The 20,708-nt window shown below is 36.5% G+C and overlaps 1 protein-coding gene across 7 annotated transcripts in view; it reads left to right on the plus strand.

Moving 5' to 3' along the window:
• The window catches only part of Ralyl (RALY RNA binding protein like), a 758,034-nt gene that overhangs the window by 664,204 nt on the left and 73,122 nt on the right, over positions 1 to 20,708 (plus strand). For all 7 annotated transcript variants that reach the window (XM_085677394.2, XM_048420264.3, XM_048420263.3 and 4 more), the window contains one exon: positions 12,220 to 12,383. In XM_085677394.2, coding sequence (XP_085533520.1) covers positions 12,220 to 12,383 — 164 coding nt within the window. The remainder of the gene's footprint in view (positions 1 to 12,219; positions 12,384 to 20,708) is intronic.

The following is a 20,708-nucleotide window of genomic DNA, read 5'->3' on the forward strand; positions in this document are numbered from 1 at the left end:
AAAATGCCCATTCAAGAATTCAATAATTCATCTTGAATTCTTGTAACTTACTGAGTAAAACAGGAAATCAGATATTCACTGTGTAGAAACATGATCTTGGGGAATCACCACCCTACCTAGAACTAAAGGAAGGTCACTTTTCAGAATCAGTAACTTCATAAGTGACATATAGATGTTCATAGTCCCATCTTACATTTTCATGTTTGGGCATCTTAATGTAATTGAGTCATTTGGACCCATACATAGTTTTATCTCATAATTATCCTGAGTATTACATTATAAAAACAAAGCTCAATTATTATTTTCCAGCATTCCTTCAGTGACATTTTCTTTTTAAACACAAGTTCGTTGAATTGAGTGTAGGCAATTGCATAATATAAGAATCATGCATAGACATCAATATGGTACCAAGTAAATTAAAAAGAGATTTGCTTCAAGTATGAATTCTGAGTACTCCAGAGAAGGTCTTCAACTTCTAGAAAATTGGCAGTTTAATCCAATCCTCATTTTAGTTCCACCAGAAAAACCACCAAGCACTTTGAAAACTGCTGGTGAAGAATAAAGTTCTGTTATAAAAAATGAAATGTCATGGATGTAGGAGAACCTGTACACTGTTAAAGTGATTCCACATGGGCATTGCTCAATGCTGGAACATTCTGACCTAGTGCTGCTGCACTAAAGAAAAGTTGCTATGGTTTTAATTAATGAAAGAAAGTCATGGTTAAGTTGTTTCTGAGCGTCAACCATAGAATACAACATATATTCATTATACTAGAAAATATGTTACCAAAGAATAATGTCTGTCTCATTTGCAAACTTAAATTATCGAGTGATAGAATGGTGTCTTAATTTACAAGTGTGTGGCTGGGAAGCTCCTGGTCTGCAGTGAGAAGATAGGAAATTAACATCTAGATGTTTATGTGGCAGCAGGTTAATTTTGAGAAAATTGTCTCCTCTATGTTTTCTTTCATGAAAAATAAACTAAAATTCCAACCTTACTTAGTAAGAAGTAGAATTAAACTATTTTAGTGGTTTTTCTTTTTACCTGAAATGATCAGACAGACAAACATATTGGTTAATTATCTGAAGTTTCATATTAAATAAAGCAGCTAGCAATGCTGACTGCAGTAAAATAAAAAGTCTTGCAGAAATGATCATTCCAATTTGCAGTCAATTGCCTTTTAAAAGCCTGGTCAAGAAATATTTGCATATGAACAAGAAGGAAAGAAAACTGAAAACTTTAGAGAGGTTTAGTAATTAAAAAAATAAAAGTGATAAAATCACCGATATGCTGATGAATTTTAAGAATAATTTGTTTTGAATTTGTATGTAGCACTTATACTTAAACTGGGCAGTTAGCTTGTTTCATGGACTCGAGTTTCTGAGTCAGTCATGCTAACTGTAGAATTTAGGGATGGAATAGGAATAAACAAAGGGAGTCAGTCCTCCGTGTTTGTCATGTATATATTTCCAGAACATCCTGGTAAGAAGCCAGCCACTGAGCAGCTTTGATTCCTCACTAAATACACTGCTAGCTGTAACTACATAGCAACAATGAGTTTGACTCATGTAGAAAAAAGAAGTATTTCAAAAGGGAAATTTAGGATCAAATGGATATTTATTAAAGAGTTGTTGAAATTTTTTCTGAAAGAAAATTTACTAATTTGCTATATAATATATGCACATAACAAATTTTCAACCTTCAATCTTTTCTGTGATTTTGAAATCTTACTCTTTATCAACCAAAATACAAGCATCAAGGAAAAAAAATAAATACAATGAAAGAGTCTGGCAAACTGGTATTGATTTAGTAGAACTTCTACTAGAAAAATAAATACGTCATGCCAAATAAATATGAAGAAAATCATTTAGTAAGACTGAGAGATCTTTCTCAATATACCAAATAGGCGTATCCTTTGTGCAAGTCTGTAATTGTCCTGCAGTTTTGGTTATGTGAATAAGGTTGAGATGGCTAAAGGGAAAACTCAGATGACACAGCTTGTTTTGTTGTATAATGTTGACAGATACAGTGCCTTGTTCATGTACTTTCCCAAAACACAATTATTGTTAAAGCCTACTATTAATTATTCTCAAAGTAATAAAATCATATTTGCTTTCTATGTTTATGTTAAAATGGCACTAAGTGGCTTTTATATATAATACACTTGTTTTAAGGACAAGGGATGAGAATTAATACCTTTCTTCTAAGAGAAAAGCTTTGACCACTTCATCAATAAAATATTAAAATTTGGTTGGTCAACTTTTAACTTTTTGTGGGAAGTAATAGTATTAATCTCTATTTAAAGTAAAGAAGTCAAACACAAAGAAACGTAATTTTAAATGTTTATGAAATGAAAATAAAGCCTTCAAAATTATTTAAAGGGCTGCAGCGGTATTCTTACCGCATTTATTCCATTGAAAGATGGAGGGAAAGCTTTTCAAGCATTAATTTAAAAATAACCTTGGAAAAGGAAGATACATGCTCGGCTCCTTAATAACTGCTGTCCGTTGACCAAGTACCAGGATTTTTATTCTGAGTAAGCACGATCAGGGAACACTAAGGCCATGCAAAGGAAAAGTGTAAGGATATAATTGTAAGAGTGAGTGAAATAATACGATGACAATTAAAAAATTAATGACTTTAGCCAACCTTTGAGGTTTTGCTTTATTCTCATTGTGCTTTACTATGATTTTTGTTGACAGCCTATAATTTAAAATGAGCTGTCCTTACTGCAGTGCTATTTATAAAGATAAAGAAATCTAATCTATTTTAGAGTAAATTGTGAATTTCTAAAAAAAATTAAAAAACTAAGCTATCTTCTCTTTCTCCCTGCCACTTCCTTCTGCACTAGAAATTGTAGCCCAACTCCCTAGCCCAGAAACTGGCCCTTTCTTTTCGACATGTTCCAGTTTGTGCATCAGAGCCCAGCTTCCTTTCTTACACTTCTGATAAACTCAGAGGTGCCCAACGATTTTTAAGACAGCTTCCACATCAATTAAATATTATAAAAATTAGAAGTTTGTTCACAGTTTGTGCCCATGTCTTTCTTTCGTCTTTCTTTTGTTTTATATGTGACATTAAAACACTTAAGCTCCAAGGATGCTCAATCGTGCCACAAAGACATCTGCTCACCTGTGTTTATAGCAGCATTGTCATAGTCAGAATATGGAAACAACTTAAATTCCCCTCAACTGAAGAATGGATAAGGAAAATGTGGTACATTTACACAATGGAAAAAAAAATGACATCTTGAATTTTGCAGGAAAATGAATGGAGCTAGAAAACATCGTTTTGAGTAAGGTAAACCAGACACAAAAAGGCAATTATCACTTGTCCTTACTCATAAGTGGTTATTAAACATAAAGCAAAGAAAATCAGCCCACAAATCACAATCCCACAAAACTTAGACAACAATAAGAACATTAAGAGAGACTTACATAGATCTAATCTATATGGGAGGTATAAAAAGACAAGATCTCCTGAGTAAATTGGGAGCATGGGGACCTTGGGGGAGGGTTGAAGGGGAGGGGAGAGGCAGGGAGGGGAGCACAGAAAAATGTAGAGCTCAATAAAAATAAGAAAAAAAGACTTCAACACTCTGAAGACTGAGTTAGTTAAACATTATAAAGACATATCATCATACACAGCTGTGCATGCTGGTTATTACTGATCTGTAATGAGAAACGAGAGTTCGGTACTCTCACTGTTGTTCAGAGTAGCTTAATGAAGGAGAGTTTGCTAGGAGGGAACTCTAATGTTTTCCACAGTCACATCAGAGTGGTCGGATTGGTGAAAATCCCTCCTGATTTTGTGACAAAGAGAGCCACTGGACATTGAGAGAAGGGACCCACCTGGAACGCCCAATATCAGACAAAGGTTGTGGAACACAACCTGTGGAGTGTTACAGTACATTGACAAATGTTTCAGTCACCTAGAAAGTGTCTTTTAAGGTTAAAGGGCATTGCAGTTAGATTAGTAATGAGTGTGGAGGTTCATTTTCCCAGCACATCCATCAGAGTTCTTATCTCTCTGAACCCCAGAGTCATTGTGCTCTGCTGATTTTCTTTACACAATGAGTAGATTTGCTTACTTAATGAACCTCTTCAATGTACATGGAAAATGAGGGGAAACTTTTATCTCAAATGATAATTTCTGACTTGAAGATATGAACCAAATATCCTATTTGCTTCCTCTTGATTGTTTTGGGTATGCTACTATGGCCCCCTCACCTAGGGACCACTTATGAATACATCTTATGATTAACTAATGCACTCCTTGTTTTGTGATTGGAATGGGGGGGCAGATTTTCTTCACTTTTCTGATTTTCAGGTCTCGATTCCCTGTCTGCTCCTGCAGCTGTGCACTTGGAAGGAAGCCCTGGTGTACTGACATCACTGCTCTTTGCCAGCAGGTCCCCGCTCTCGTGGACTTTACCAGTTACACAGGAAGGGTTTCTCTTGATCTTTGCCACGTTAGACTTCTTGTCCTTTCTAGGCCTGTAGGAGATTATCTTTGTTTTAAAAAGCTCACTTTAAACTTAAGTGCTGTCCTTTTATTTTATGATGTAATAGTTGTAAATATTTAACAAACTATTAAAAACCAGGATATACTTTTATTATTTTCTATATTATTTTCCAAAAAGAGATAACATTTTCAGAAGTATATGTTCAGAAATAATACTTTTATAAAATAATTTCTTGTGAATTTTTTGTTAATTTCTTCCAGTTCTAATTTTTCTTCTCTGAGTTTCATTTCAATTTATTCTCTGGATTTCATATTGATTTATTTATTGACTGCTTTAAATCAATTGCAAAACTAAAATTCATGTAAGAATGTCAAAATAAAATATATAACAACCATAAATATAAATCAATAATATCTTTCCTTTTGTTCATGGTAACGTAATTACATACCTTATTTGAAAGCAAATATTTTTTTAATCTCCTGGGGTATAATTTTCAGTTATTTATTTTTTTTAATTTTAATTTTTACACTTCCTTCCCTCCTCCCAGTCACCTCCCACTCCCCCACACCCTCCCTCCCTCTCCTACCATGCTTGAGAGAGGCAGGGAACCCTGCCCTGTGGGAAGACCAAGGCCCTCTCCCCTACATCTAGGCCTAGAGAGCTGTGCATCCATATAGACTAGGATTCCAAAAAGCCAGAACATGCCGTAAAAACAAGTCCCAGTGCCTTTATCAATGGCTTCTCAGTCATCCCCCATTGTCAGCTACAATCAGAGAGTCAGGTTTGATCACATGCTCATTCAGACCTGGTCCAGCTGGATTTGGTGAGCTCCCATTAGTACAGGCACACCCTTTATAATGTGACCCCTCGCGGTCCTGACTTCCTTGCCCATCTTCTCCCTCCTTCTGCCTTTCAACTGGACCTTGGGAGCTCAGTCCCTTGCTCTGATGAGGGTCTCTATCTCTATCTTCATCCGTCGCCAGACGAAGATTCTATGGTGATATTGGAGATAATCATCAGTATGATAGTGGGGCAAGGACAGTTCAGGCACCCTCTCCTCTGCTGTCCAAGGACCTACCTGGGGACATCCCCATGGACACTTGGGATGTGCTCTGGAACCAAGTCTTTTGCCAAGCCTAAAATGGATCCCTTAATGTAGATATCTTCTTTCCTGCTGCTCTATCCACCCTTCCTCCATCTCCACCCTCCCACTCCCCGAAGCTCGCTCCAGTCTTTTCTTGCTCTCTTCTCTCCCCCTCTCTCCTTTTCCCCCAACCCTATCCCCACCCCTGCCCTCATCCCCATGCTCACAACTTTTGCCCGACAACCTTGCTCACTTCCAATTTCCAGGAGGATCTATATATGTTTTTCTTTGGGTTCATCTTGTTATTTGGCTTCTCTGGGCTTGTGAACTATAGGCTTAATGACCTTGGCTTAATGACTAGAGTCCACAAATGAGTGAGTACATACCATATTCATCTTTTTGGGTCTGGGTTATCTCACTCAGGATAGTGTTTTCTATTTCGATCGATTTGCATGCAAAATTCAAGATGTCATTGTTTTTTACTGCTGAGTAGTACTCGAATGCGTATATATTCCACATTTTCTTTATCCACGCTTCTATTGAGGGGCGTCTAGGTTGTTTCCAGGTTTTGCCTATTGTAAATAATGCTGCTATGAACATAGTTAAACAAAAGCTTTTATAGTATGATTGGGTATTTCTTCGGTATATTCCCAAGAGTGGAATTGCTGGATCCTGAGGTAGGTTGAGTCCGAATTTCCTGAGAAACTGCCACACTGATTTTCAAAGTGACTGCACAAGTTTGCATTCTCACCAGCAATGAATGAGTGTTCCCCTTACTCCACATCCTCTTCAGCAAAGTCTATCATTGGTGTTTTCGATTTTAGCCATTCTGACAGGAGTAAGATAGTATCTCAAAGTTGTTTTGATGTGCATTTCCCTATCGCTAAGGAAGTTGAACATAACTTTAATTGTCTCTTGGCCATTTCAACTTCTTCTGTTGAGAATTCTCTGTTCAGTTCAGTGCCCCATTTTTTTTTTAAATTGGGTTAATTAGTCTAGTTTCTTGAGTTCTTTATATATTTTGGAGATCAGACCTTTGTCTGATGCAGGGTTGGTGAAGATCTTCTCCCATTCAGTAGCATACCTTTTTATTTTAATGACAGTGTCCTTTGCTTTACAAAAGCTTCTCAGTTTCAGGTAGTCCCATTTATTCAATGTTGCCCTTATTGTCTGTGCTACTGGGGTTATATGTAGGAAGTGGTCTCCTGTGCATATGTGTTGCAGTCTACTTCCCACTTTCTCTTTTATCACATTCAGTGTGGTTGGATTTATATTGAAGTCTTTAATCCATTTGGACTTGAATTTTGTGCATGGTGATAGATATGGATCTATTTTCATTCTTCTACAGGTTGACATCCAGTTCTGCCAGTACCATTTGTTGAAGATACAATCTTTCTTCCATTGTATACATTTAGCTCTTTTGTGGAAAATCAGGTATTCATAGGTTTGCGGGTTAACATCCGGGTCTTCTATTCAACTCCATTGGTCCACGTCTGTTTTTATGCCAATACCAAACTGATTTCATTACTGTAGCTCTGTAATACAGTTAGAATTCAGGGATGGTAATGCCTCCAGAAGTTCCTTTATTGTATAGGATTGTTTTGGCTATCCTGGGTTTTTGGTTTTTCCATATAAAGTTGATGATTGTTCTCTCAAGGTCTGTGAAGAATTTTGTTAGGATTTTGATGGGGATTGTGTTGAATTTATAGACTGCCTTTGGTAGAATTGCCATTTTTAATATGTGGATCCTACATGGGAGATCCTTCCATTTTCTCATGTCCTCTTCAGTTTTTTTCTTCAATGCCTTAAAGTTCTTGTCAAATCGATCTTACACTTCCTTGGTTAGGGTTTCCCCAAGACAATTTTTGCAATTTGTGGCTATCATAAAAGGTGAAGTTTCTCTAACTTCCCTCTCTGCTTCTCTAACCTTTGTGTATTGAAGGGTTACTGATCTTTTAGAGTTGATCTTGTAACCTACCACATCACTGAAGGTATTTATTAGCTGTAGGATTTCTTTTTTAGAGTTTTTGGGGTCACTAATATATACTATCATATTGTCTGCAAATAATAAAAGTTTGACTTCTTCCTTTCCGATTTGAATCCCCTTGATCCCCTTATGTTTTCTTATTGCTATTGCTCGAACTTCAAGTACTATGTTGAAGAGATATGGTGAGAGTGGACAGTCTTGCTTTTTCCTGATTTTAGTGGAATGGCTTTGATTTTCTCTCCATTTAATTTGATATTTGCTGTTGACATGCTATATATTGCTATTATCATATTTAGGTATGATCCTTGTATCCCTCTCCAAGACCTTTATCATAAAGGGATGTTGAATTTTGTCAAATGCTTTTTCAGCATCTAATGAAATGATAATATGGCTTTTTTCTTTCAGTTTATTTATATGATGGATTACATTGATAGATTTTTGTATGTTGAACCAGCCTTGCATCTCTGGAATAAAGTCTACTTGATTGTAATGGATAATTTTGTTTGGATTTGTTCTTGGATTCTGTTTGCAAGAATTTCATTGAGAATTTTGGCAATGATGTTCATGACTCAGATTGGTCTGTAAATCTCTTTCTTGGTTGAGTTTTTGTGTGGTTTTGGAATCAGGGTGACTGTAGCTTCATAAAGAGTTTGGCAATGTCTCTTCTGTTTCTATTATGTGAAACACTTTAAGGAGTATAGATATCAGCTCTTCTTGGAAGTTCTGATAAATTTCTGCATTAAAACCATCAGGTCCTGGGCTTTTTCTGGTTGGGAGTTTTTTTTTATGACAGCTTCAATTCCTTGCGACTTATAGGTCTATTTAAATTGTTCACCTGGTCGTGATTTAATTTTGGTAAATGGTATTTGTTTAAAAACAAGTCCATTTCTTTTACATTTTCCAACTTTGTGGCATATAAGCTTTAGTAGTAAGACCTAATGTTTCTCTGGATTTCTTCAGTGTCTGTTGTTATGTCCCCCTTTTCATTTCTGATCTTGTTAATTTGTGTGTTCTCTCTCTGCCTTTTAATTAGTTTGGATAAAGGCTTGTCAATCTTTTTGACTTTCTCAAAGAACCAGCTCTTTGTTTCATTGATTCTTTGGATTGTTTTCTGTGTTTCTATTTTGTTGATTTCAGTCCTCAGTCTGATTATTTCCAGTCTTCTACTCCTCCTGGGTGAGTCTGCTTCTTTCTTTTCTAGAGCTTTCAGCTGTGCTTTTAAGGCTCTAACATGAGCTTTCTCCATTTTGTTAATGTGGGCACTTAAAGCTATGAACTTTCCTCTTAGCACTGCTTTCATTGTGTCCCATTGGTTTGGGTATATTGTGTCTTTATTTTCATTGAATTCAAGGAAGACTTGAATTTATTTCTTTACTTCTTCCCTGATCCAGGGGTGGTTCAGTAGTTGACTGTTCAGTTTCCATGAGTTTGTAGACTTTCTGTGGGTAGAATTATTGTTATATTCTAACTTTATTCCATGGTGATTCAATAGGAAACAGGTGGTTACTCATTTTTTTTTTGTATCTGTGAAAGTTTGCTTTGTTACCGAGCATGTGGTCAATTTTCGAGAAGGTTCCATGAAATGCTGAGAAGAAGGTATATTCTTTCCTGTTTCGGTCGAATGTTCTATAGATATCTGTTAAGTACATTAGATTCATTACCTACAATAGTTCTCGTATTTCTCTGTTAGATTGCTGTCTGATTGACCTGTCCATTGTTGAAAAAAGACTGTTGATGTCTCCTACTATTAGTGTGTGGGGTTTGATGTGTGCCTTGAGTTCAAGTAATGTTTCTTTTAAATATGTGGGTGCTTTTATATTAGGGGTATAGATATTCAGGTTTGAGACTTCATCCTGATGAATTGTTCCTCTTATGAGTATAAAGTGTCCATCCCCATCTCTTCTGATTGATTGTAGTTTGAAGTCAATTTTGTTATATATTAGTATAGCCACACCTGCTTGTTTCTTAGGTCCATTTGATTGAAAAACCTTTTCACAACCCTTTACTCTGAATAGATGTCTGTCTTTGTGTTTGAGGTATGTTTCTTGTAAACAACAGAATGCTGGATCTTGGTTTTGCATACCATCTCTTAATCTGTGCCTTTTTATAGGCAAATTGAGTCCATTGATATTAAGTGATATTAATGACCAGTGGTTTTTAACTCCAGTTATTTTTATTTATTTATTTTGGTGGTAGAGTTTGTGTCTGTCCCTTCTTTGAGTTGTGCTGGTGAAGGGTTGTTAGATGTCTCAGTTATTGTGGGCATTGTTGGGTTCCTTAGGTTGTGATTTTCCTTCTATTACTTTCTGTAAGGCTAGATTTGTGGCTATGTATTGTTTAAATTTGTTTTTATCCTGGAATATCTTGTTTTCTCCATTGATGGTGAATGAAAGCTTGGCTGGGTATAGTAGTCTTTGCTTGCATCCATGATCTCTTAGTTCTTGCAGCACATTTATCCAAGACCTTCTGCCTTTCATGGTTTCCATAGAGAAGTCAGGTATAATTCTGATAGATTTACCTTTATATGTTACTTGACCTTTTTCCTTTGCAGTTATTAATATTCTTTCTTTATTCTGTATGTTTTGCGTTTTGATATAATATGGCAAGGGGATTTTTTTTTATCCAGTCTATCTGTATGCTTCTTATACCTTCATAGAAGTATTCTTCTCTAGGTTGGGAAAGTTTTCTTCTATAATTTTGTTGAATACATTTTCTGGGCCTTGAGCTGTAATTCTTCTCCTTCTTCTACCCCTATTTTTCTTTGGTTTGGTCTTTTTATGGTGTACCAGATTTCTCTGGATGTTTTGTGATGAGAATTTGTTGGATTTGCTGTTTTCTTTGATCAGTGCATTTATTTTCTCTATAGTTTCTTCAGCATCTGAGATTCTTTCTTCTATCTCTTGTATTCTTTTGATTATGCTTGTCTATGTAGGCCCTATTCATTTACCCAGATTTTCCATATCCAGTTGTCCCTCGGTTTGTGTTTTCTTCATTGCCTCCATTTCAGTTTTGAAGTCTTGAACTGTTTCCTTTATCTGTTTGATTGTTTTTTCTTAGTATTCTAGGGTATCTTTTAGGAATTTATTCTTTTCTTCAAGTTTTTTGTTATTCTTCTCATCCATTTCTTTAAGGGAGTTTTTCACATCCTGTTTAAGGGACTCTATCACTTTCATAATGTCTATTTCTTCTACTTCTTCTGGATTAGGATGTTCAAGTTTTCCTGTTGTGTATTCGCTGGGTTCTAGTGTTATCATGTTGTTTTTCAGATTGTTGGAGGAATTCTTGCATTGGCGCCTGCCCATCTCTTCCTTCAAATGCTCTCTGATGGATCTTCTGGTACCGGATCAGGCCCTCTTGCTGGCCAGGGATCTCACAGACAAAACGCGGGCTTGCTGTGTGCAGGCTCAGGGAAACAAAGGAACTCCTGCACAGTTGCACTCACCACTCTGTTCCCAGACCCTCAGCTCCAAAGCAGGCTGAATTTGGGGGATCTTATGACCCCGCAGAAGGGAAGGGGTGCTTCAGAGCAAGCTGGGATGGGATAAGAAGGGAGAGGCAATAGCCGGGGAGAGAAGCCCCTGCTGAATTACCCGAAAGTTTAGGGGGTTGAAGGGTGTTTGTGCTCCTTTTCCAGGGCGTCCACAGGCAGGTCTGGAACACACTCACCTTGCCGATGGATCTTCTGGTACGATAGCAAATATTTTTAAAAAAATAAATGAATAAATATAAACCAGCATTTTTTCCCTACAGTGTTACATTCTCAAAAATGCTATCATATAAAATTTTGGTGCATATGTGTTTGTAGAAGTGATGACATGAATCATTTAAATCTCTGAATGACATATTTCCCTATGTGAGCTAACATCCATACACTTTTATTCACTTTGCTATTCAGTAGAAATACATTGCTGTGGTGAATATTAACTTTTCTTTTAGTCATAGTAGGGAATTAACTGATTTTCTTTTCAGTTAAAAAGATTTTACTAACTTACTCTACAAATGTCTCCATTTTAATTTGCATACCTGGAAAGCACTCAGAACAAGGATCTGAACAAACAATTATCAGTTCCCTCTAGTGTTTCAGCCAACACATTTGTACTCACATGCTAGCTCTGTTTCCTTTAGCATCAGCCAGAATGACCCTTGATTACCATCAGCACCGTGAGAAACAGGGCAAAATTCAATATGGTTCCTATACTTTCTAATTAAGTGGATTTTATTTCTTCTTTTCCCCCTCACACTGAGAATTTCTTTTTGCAGTTTTGCTCATGATTTTGTATAAACATTCTACTCTCAAGTTAATTTAATAAGTATGCCCAAGTATGTATATGTACCCACAGTGTATGTTCAATGTTAGTGTAAATTTATTTACTCAAGCAAAAAAATATATCAATGGACACTGAGTCAGACCAATTTCGTCAGATTTCATACTGGTATCATAGCAAAGCTCCTTTCCTATATCACAAAAGTTCAGAGTCTGGTTAAATTCTAACATTCAGAACAAGAATCTTGTTGCTTTCTGAAAATAAACTGACAAATTATAAATAACTTGTCTGAATACTAAACAAGGGTAAAATAAATACTTGCAACAAAATTTTTCAAGAGTATTCTTTGAATAATTCCATTTGTTTCAAAGAATGTTTAGCCATCTTACTAACACTCAACCATTTGTGTTTGTGAAGGCTGTTTGATTATCATGGGCGTGTGCCTCCACCTCCTCGAGCTGTCATCCCCCTGAAGCGTCCCAGAGTGGCTGTCACCACCACACGTAGGGGAAAAGGCGTCTTTTCCATGAAAGGGGGTTCCAGATCTACTGTTGGTGGGTCATCTTCATCAGGCTCTAAGTGTAAGTAATGCTCCCTGTTTTATTTCTCTGCAAATAAAAATAGAAATAGTCATCATTAATAAAGCCCTTTAGTCAATGGCAACTATTAATATAAAAAAGAAATGATTATCTATTATTGAATTCTAACACATTGTACTAAGGTAGACAGACAAGAAAAAGGTAGCCCAGAACTTATTTTAATAGAGTTTTATCACAGTAAATTGCATTGAACTTCCAGCCTAGTTGATCTGTGATAGAGAAACGGATAAAAACAGAACACATTGTTTTTAATGAGGAAGCACTGTCACTTTAAAAGGATACATAGTCTTTCCTTTCGAAGAAACATGAGTAAAATGTGCTTTTAATATTTTAGAATTAGGATAATCAAGATTAAAGTTGGAAAAATGATGCAAGAAAACTTTTGAAACATCACTTAACAATTATCCTAGATCACTAGGAAAGATATACAACTGAATATATATTTCAATATATATTAAATATCCTTACATCATTTCACAAAAGTCAGTAAAATGTAGAGATGCCAACTTTCTTTTCTATCATTTTTTTATTTTTAAAACAATGTTATTTTACATATGAATACCAGTTCCCTCTCCTTACTCTCCTCCCTCTTCTCTCACCTTTTCCCCACCCAACCACCATCCACTTAGAGAGAAAAAGAGTGAGGCCTCCCATGGGAAGTCAAGAAGTCCTTCACATCACTTGAGGCAGAACCAAGGTTCTTCCCACTTCACCCCTGGATCTAGGCTGAGCAAGATATCCATCCATAAGGAATGGGTCCCAGAAACCCAATTCATATACTAGGGATAAACACTGGCTCCACTGCTAGTGGCCCCATAAACCGCTCAAGTCATACAACTGTCACCGATATTCAGAGAGGAAAGATAGTTCAGTTATATGCCGGTTGCCTAACTGTCAGTCCAGAGTCACTGAGCTCCCACTTGCTCAGGTTAGCTATTTCTGTGGGTTTCCCCATCATAGTCTTGACCCCTTTGCTCATATTATCATTCCTCCCTCTGTATGACTGGATTCCAAGAGCTTAGCTCAGTGCTTATCGGGGGATCTCTGCTTCTGCTTGCAATAGTTACTACATGTATGTTTTATGATGATAATTAGGGTAGTTATAAATCTGATTACATGGGAAAGGCAGTTAAGGCATGCTCTCCACTATTGCTTAGATTAGTAGTTGGGGTCATCCTTGTAAATTCCTGGGAATTTCTCTGCTGCTAGGTTTCTTGTTAACCCCATAATAACTTCCTCTATCAAGACATTTCTTTCCTTGCTCTTCCTTTCTGTCCATTTCCCAACTTGTCCTTCCTGATCCCTCAAGTTCTTCTCCACCCTCCCCTTTTCTTCTCCCCACTCCACTTCTACCCTTCACCCACCTCCCATGCTCCCAATTTACTCAAAAGATCTTGCCTATTGCACCTCCCTATGGGGATCCATGTATATTTCTTTTAGGGTCTTTCTTGCTTCTTGGCCTCTCTGAGATTGTGAACTGTAGGCTAGTTATCCTTAGCTTTATGTCTAATATCCACTTGTTAGTGAGTGCATACCATGTTTATCTTTCTGTATTAGGGTTACCACCCTAAGTATGGTGTTTTCTAGTTCCATTCATTTGACTGAAAATTTCAAAATGTCATTGTTTTTTATGACTGAGTAGTACTACATTGTGTAAATGTACCATATTTTCTTTATCTATTCTTCAGCTGAAGGATATCTAGGTTGTTTCCAGGTTCTGGCTATAAAGATAATGCTGCTATGAACATAGCTGAGCAAATGTCTTTTTGTATGAGTATACATCCTTTGAATATATGCCCAAGAGTAATATTGCTGAGTCTTGAGGTTGATGGATTCCCAGTTTTCTGAGAAACTGCCATACTGTTTTCTAAAGTGGCTGTACACGTTTTCACTCCCATCAGCAATGGAGTTCTCCTTACTCCATCGCCTCTCCAGCATAAGCTTTCATTAGTGTGTTTGATCTTAGTCATTCTTACTGATATAGGACAGTGTCTTACTGTCATTTTGATTTGCATTTCCCTGGTGGATGCTAAGCAATTCCTTAAGTGCCATTGGAACATGTGAAATTCCTCTGATGAGAATTATTTGTTCAGGTCTGTATTCCATTTTATAATTGGATTGTTTGGTATTTTGATGTGAGTTATTTGTATATTTTTTACATCAGTCCTCTGTCATATGTGGGGTTGGTGAAGATTTTTTCCATTCTATAGGTTGTCATTTTGTCTTATTGACTATGATCTTTTCATTACAGGAGTTTCTCTGTTTCAGGAGGTTCCATTTATAAAATGTTGATTTCAGTGCCTGTGCTACTGGTGTTAAATTCAGAAAGTGGTCTCCTGTGTCAGTGCATTCAAGGCTGCTTCCCACTTTTTCTTCTATGAGGTTCAGTGTAGCTTGATTTATGTTTAGGTCTTTGATACAGTTGAACTTGAGCTTTATGATGTTTCTGGCTATTATAAAGAATAATGTTTCTCTGATTCCTTTCTTAGCCAATTTATCATCTTTATAACAAAGGAAGGAGTCACATTCCAGAAGTGTGGTGCATGACATAAATGACTGAGTTTGTATAAATGAGCGAGTGCTCTCAACTGGAGAACTGTAAATATTATAAAATATTATATTCCATTTGCTATTTTAGCATTGATATAATTGGTATAATATTTTATTTTGAGATTTCCATATGGATTTCTGGGTTATACTTTTGCTTCTTGTATCAATTTCCTAAATTTGTAACAATCAGAAGCTGGAAAGACTAAAGGAGCAGGACTTTAGAGGCTGCATATCTGGGATAGCTGAGACTCATCTACAATGTACTTCTCTGTGTCTTTATGTACATTCCCCTTCCTGATTAGACGTACACCAGTCTAACTGGATTAGTTCATTTTAATAACCTCATCTTCATATTTTCTCTGCAAAGCCCAATTTATAAATGAGGTGTTTTCAAGGTATGAGAAATTTGGGTTCAACATATCTTCCAGAGAAACATATTTTAATGCATAAGCACTTTATCATTTTTTATGTTTCCTTTAATTCTTTAAAACATCATGGCCCAATAGAACAACTAAAAGTTTGGCCCAAGAGAGCAACTAAAAGTCTATTTCTGTAGTTAAAAGTCTTTTACCTATAGTCAGTTTAGTAATGTTTTCAACTACTTTTTTTTTCAAGGTTGGGCTTCTCTGTGTAACAGCCCTGTATGTCCTGGAAATTACTCTGTAGACAAGGTTGGTCACGAACACACAGAGATCTATTTACCTCACTTACCTCTGCCTCCCAAGTGCTGAGATTAACGGTGTGTGCCACCACTGCCTGGCTAGTTGCCTCATTCTTATGTTGGAAGTGTTTGCTTTTGCTTCTGTTTGTGTTGATAAGGTGTGTGTGTGTGTGTGTGTGTGTGTGAGAGAGAGAGAGAGAGAGAGAGAGAGAGAGAGAGAGAGAGAGAGAGAGAGAGAGAGAGAGAGAAAGTTCAGAGCTGGGGATCTACTATAAGTTTTCATCTTTTTTCTTTATTTTTTGATACTTTTTTTTAAAGTTTTCTACAAATATTTTAATCATATTCCCCCTCTCTCTCAACTCCTCAAAGATGTAACCCCCTTTCCAATGATTCCAACATTTTAAATTTTTCACCATCAAGAACACATTATTTGTCAAATATTTGTGGATAAGTGGTCATTCATGATAGCATGACTGACTTTCACCAAGTTACACACTTGGAATTAATTCTCCCAGGAGGTGTCAGTTTCTAAACTTCTTATGAAGGGGCTGAGGTTTCAGGCCCACGTACTCTTTCCATTCTAGGATTTGGTCTGACTTGGGTTTGTACTGGTCTTATGTATGTTGTCATTACTGCTATGAGCTCATTTGTGTAGCTGCATTGCTGTGTCCAGAAGACACTGTTTCCATCTTCTCTGTCTCTTACATTCTTTCTGCCTTCTTTTCTGCATGATATTTGGACATTCAAAGGAAGTGTGGTATATATGCTCTATTTAGGGCTGAGAACTCTGCAGCCTTTTTTGTCCACCTTGGCCACTTTTAGGTCTCTGTGCTAATCACTATCTACTTAAAATTGAAGCTTTAATTGTGAGGTTTGAGAAAGGTAATAATTTCTGGATATAATGATAAGTAATTGGTGATTATTTAATATTATGTTTGTTTAACAAAACACCAGCATTAGTTTCTTTCCATATCCTATGGCTAATCAATACATAGGCTCTTCATCTGAAAATGGCACCAGATATGTGTTTAATCTTGTGGAATGGGACTTAAGCCCAATTAGAAAAGTGGTGCTTATTCTCAGCATCTTTGTGACAATATTTCACCTGCAGACATGATTTTACAAGTTTTATAATATTATAACTCACAGGGTTCATAGATTAATAAATTTTTCTTCTTCAGTAAAGGAGACAACTTTCACCACTATGAAAACTATCCCAGTTGAGATGGCAGATTAGTATGTATCAGTTTGATTTCGACATGTCCTATGACTCAGTGTAAGATATGTTCAGAAATATGTTCTCACTATCAAGTTATGGAGGGTAAATAAGAGAAATGACAATAAACAATAAGGTTTGGGGAAATATAGGGCCTCACAATCAAATAATACCAAAAGAATGAGTAACCCATTCTTGGCATTGAGCATGTTTATTCATTCATTCCTTTCTTTATTGTTCGTGTTTGGTAAAGTTGTCTCAGTGTGTATTCAAAATGAAATGTACATATCTGAAGAGTCAAAGCTAACATCAACAAATGAAAGACTATATACAATGATTGTCTTTTTTCTGTTTTATTCAACTCAGCATGACTGTTTACAGCTTTATCCATTTTCTTGTACAATTATCCTAATTTCTAGAAATAGTCAAGTTTTACAAACTTAAATCACAAATTAAAGTTCTAAATAAAGTAAAAATTATACTGTTATAGTGGCATAATCTGAATAAACATTACTGATTTGTATACATTTAACTCTTTTACTGATATCCATTTCTCATTATTTAATGAGTTGACAATTTAAGAAGAGGAAATTAATATTATAACTCAGGTAATGTTTGTAATTTCAGAATTTTTAATATGATTTAATTCTGCAGAGGAGAAAAATCATGCAAAGTAAAAGACATTATTGAGATAACTTTCTAAAGGTAAATAATGATGACTGGCAACCATTTTAAATATTCTTCTTTTTAAAAATTTAAAGTTCCTTTCTTTGGATCACAATTATTATTTTTAATTTTTTATTTTTTGAGATCACCAGGCACAAGAAACTCTCTATTGAATTGTTGGTCAGGTCTGTCCAAGAGACTTCTAAAACATTGTAGGTTAATACTATTGCCCTTGGTTGTCCTCTGAACGTGGATGGTAAGCCCCTATTGTTAAAGACACCACACATTCCACAAAGAGCACCCAGAGCCCCTTGGGCCGGAAGTGACCTGAGGACTAGTTTTCATGGTACCAGGTGACACCATGCAAACTTTCAAGGAAGGAGATAAACAATAGTCCCACGGAGCTATGACATCTATGAAATCTATGAATACATAACAATGATAATGCAAAGAGTACAGTAGTGACATGCATACCTTAGTGGTTACCAGCAGCACTCTACTCACACATAAGAAGCACTCAACAAGAGAAAAATCATACTCGCCTGGTAGTGGAAACCTAGCCTATTCCCTGGGTTAGCAACATCATCAGTCTTGGAGAAGAACCTACAATCACTTAATGAAACCATCATAATCTCTAAAAGAATTCTAAATATTTGCCTTTATGCCTATAGATATGTGTAGTCCTCAACCCTCATCAAGGAAATGTCTCTTCCAGAGACAGAGATCACTACAGAAAGCCACAATAATCAATATCCATGATACAACTCTCACTCTAAGGCTCAGGGATCATTGTGGAAGAGGAGTCTGGAAGAATGTAAGATCTGGAATATCAGAGAGTTTGTAACAATTGTGTCTCCTAGGATAGACCTATACCCATAAAGTCTCACAAACATGACTACCTAGACCTGAGCTGAACAAGGAAAACACCAATAGACACGCTAATGTGATGAGTGAAAATATACACAGTCTCAACCCTGTAAAAAGAAGTATAGGAAACTAAGGAATGATGAGAACGGCAGAAATTTTCTGCCTCAAGGAAAAGTATATCAATTGGTGATTCACCAATCAATCTTTATTATCCTTGGAACAATACATACAAATGGTTTATGCAGATTTAACAAGTCATGTTTGTATATTTTGGAATATATATATATATATATATATATATATATATCAACAATTAATGAAAAGAGGCCATAAATTATATGCATACATATACACATAAATACAGTGTTCTGAGTCCATCACTATTGATTGTATGTATATATGTTTACAGCTGACTACTTGGTATTGAATAAACAATTAGAGGGCTTCATCCTTAAGAAACACTGGTTATCTTTCTGCCAGTAGGCATTAATTCTCAGTAGCTCTTCATCTAGGGAGAATACCTTTTGAGAGGTTTCCCTAAAATCATTGGCATATCTCTTAATGTTTCTTATTGTTCACACTTTATTTAAACAACTATTTTGTTGATATTTTGTGGGTGCTGCTTTGCTGGCCTGACATATATAAGATATAATATCATAGCAGATGTCCCAATCCAATTGCCCTTATACACTTTCAGCTTCCTCATCCTTGCTGTTGCCTAAGATTTATGCATAGGACTTGTGTATCAACTGGGGCATATGCACTCTGGGTCCAGTTGTTCTCTGTACTTTGACCAACTATGGCTTTCTTGAATGATGTCCATCTGCTGAAAAAGTTCAGTATGGTGTTCTAAGATGTCTAGCAGTTGCCACTATGACTTCCAGAACCAATGTTCACCTTCTCTCACTGATTTCTTATCCTCTCCTTCCACTTATTGCTTTTCCTCCAGACATATTCATCCCATTGACCGAAACACCTGCCTATACTCTTTCTCCATCCTGTATGTACTGTTCTGCTCTATATTGGTTCTATCTATCAGTCTTTAACCCCTCTGCCTGCTTTCTCCTTTAACTGAGATACCTGTTGAAATATCCTGTCACTGAAATTTTTCTTACTACTTAATATAATGTACTTAATATGATATACTTAATTTAATGGTAAAATCAAGCCCTTCAATACTTCTGTCTTATCTCCATGTACAGTGTATATGCTTGTTTATTGCTCTCTTCCATTCTAGGTAGGAGTTCTATAATTGTAGAAAATTTCTCTTTACTATCCAGTGCTGTATCCTCAGCTTCTGGGTGGGAGATATATTATTATCTATTTCCATTAATATTGTTTGTCTAAACATCAAACACTTAAGATAAAACTGTTGTGACCTCATCAAAGAGACTTCTTTTTTCTTTTTATAATTATTTTATTAATTTTATTTTACATTTCATACACAGTTCTCCCCCTCCAAGCCTCTTCCTGTCCCCCACTCAAAGTCCAAACTCTACTCCTCTACACTGGTAAAGGCTCCCATGGGAAGTCAATCAGTCTGGCACATTAAGTTGGGGCAGAAATAAGACTCTTCCCCTGCATTAAGGCTGAGCATGGCATTTTGCCATAGGGAAAATGGGCTACAAGAACGTAACTAATCCATCAGGGATAGATCCTGGTCCTACTGCCAGGGTCCTCACAGATATCCCAATCTTCACCACTGTTTCCTACATATGGAGGGTCTAGTTCGGTTCAATAGATACTCCACAGCTATTGGTTTAGAGTTCATGTGTTTCCACTAGCTTGGTTCTGCTGTATCTCTAAATTTCTCCACCATGATGTTAACCTGCCTTGCTGATTGGATTTCTGGAGCTCCACCTGGTGATTGGTTGTGCCTTTCTGCATCTGGTTCCATCAGTTGCTAGATGAAGGCTCTATGATGTTAATTGGGGTATTCACCAATCTAATTACCCAATTTGGGTACCTTCTCCACTCTTGCTAGGAGTCTTAACTGGTGTCATTGTTGTGGACTCTTGGGAATTTCTCCAACACCAGGTTTCTCCCTAACCCCATAGTGTCTCTCTCCTTTGTTGCTCTCCCACTCCGTACCCCCCCACACACCATCCTACCTATATGCCCCGCAATTGAAGGATGGATGAAGAAGATGTGGTACATTTACACAATGGAGTTTTACTTAGCTATATAAATAAAACAAAAACAACAAGAAATACTGACATCATAAAATTTGCAGGCAAATGGATGGAACTAGAAAAAAGCATCCTGAGTGAGGTAACCCAGACTCAGAAGGTACGGTATGTACTCACTCATAAGTCAATATTAGATTTAAAGCAAAGGATAGCCAGAC

This window comes from Myodes glareolus, chromosome 16 (genome assembly GCF_982192425.1).
Source record: "Myodes glareolus chromosome 16, mMyoGla1.1, whole genome shotgun sequence".
NCBI lineage: Eukaryota > Metazoa > Chordata > Mammalia > Rodentia > Cricetidae > Myodes > Myodes glareolus.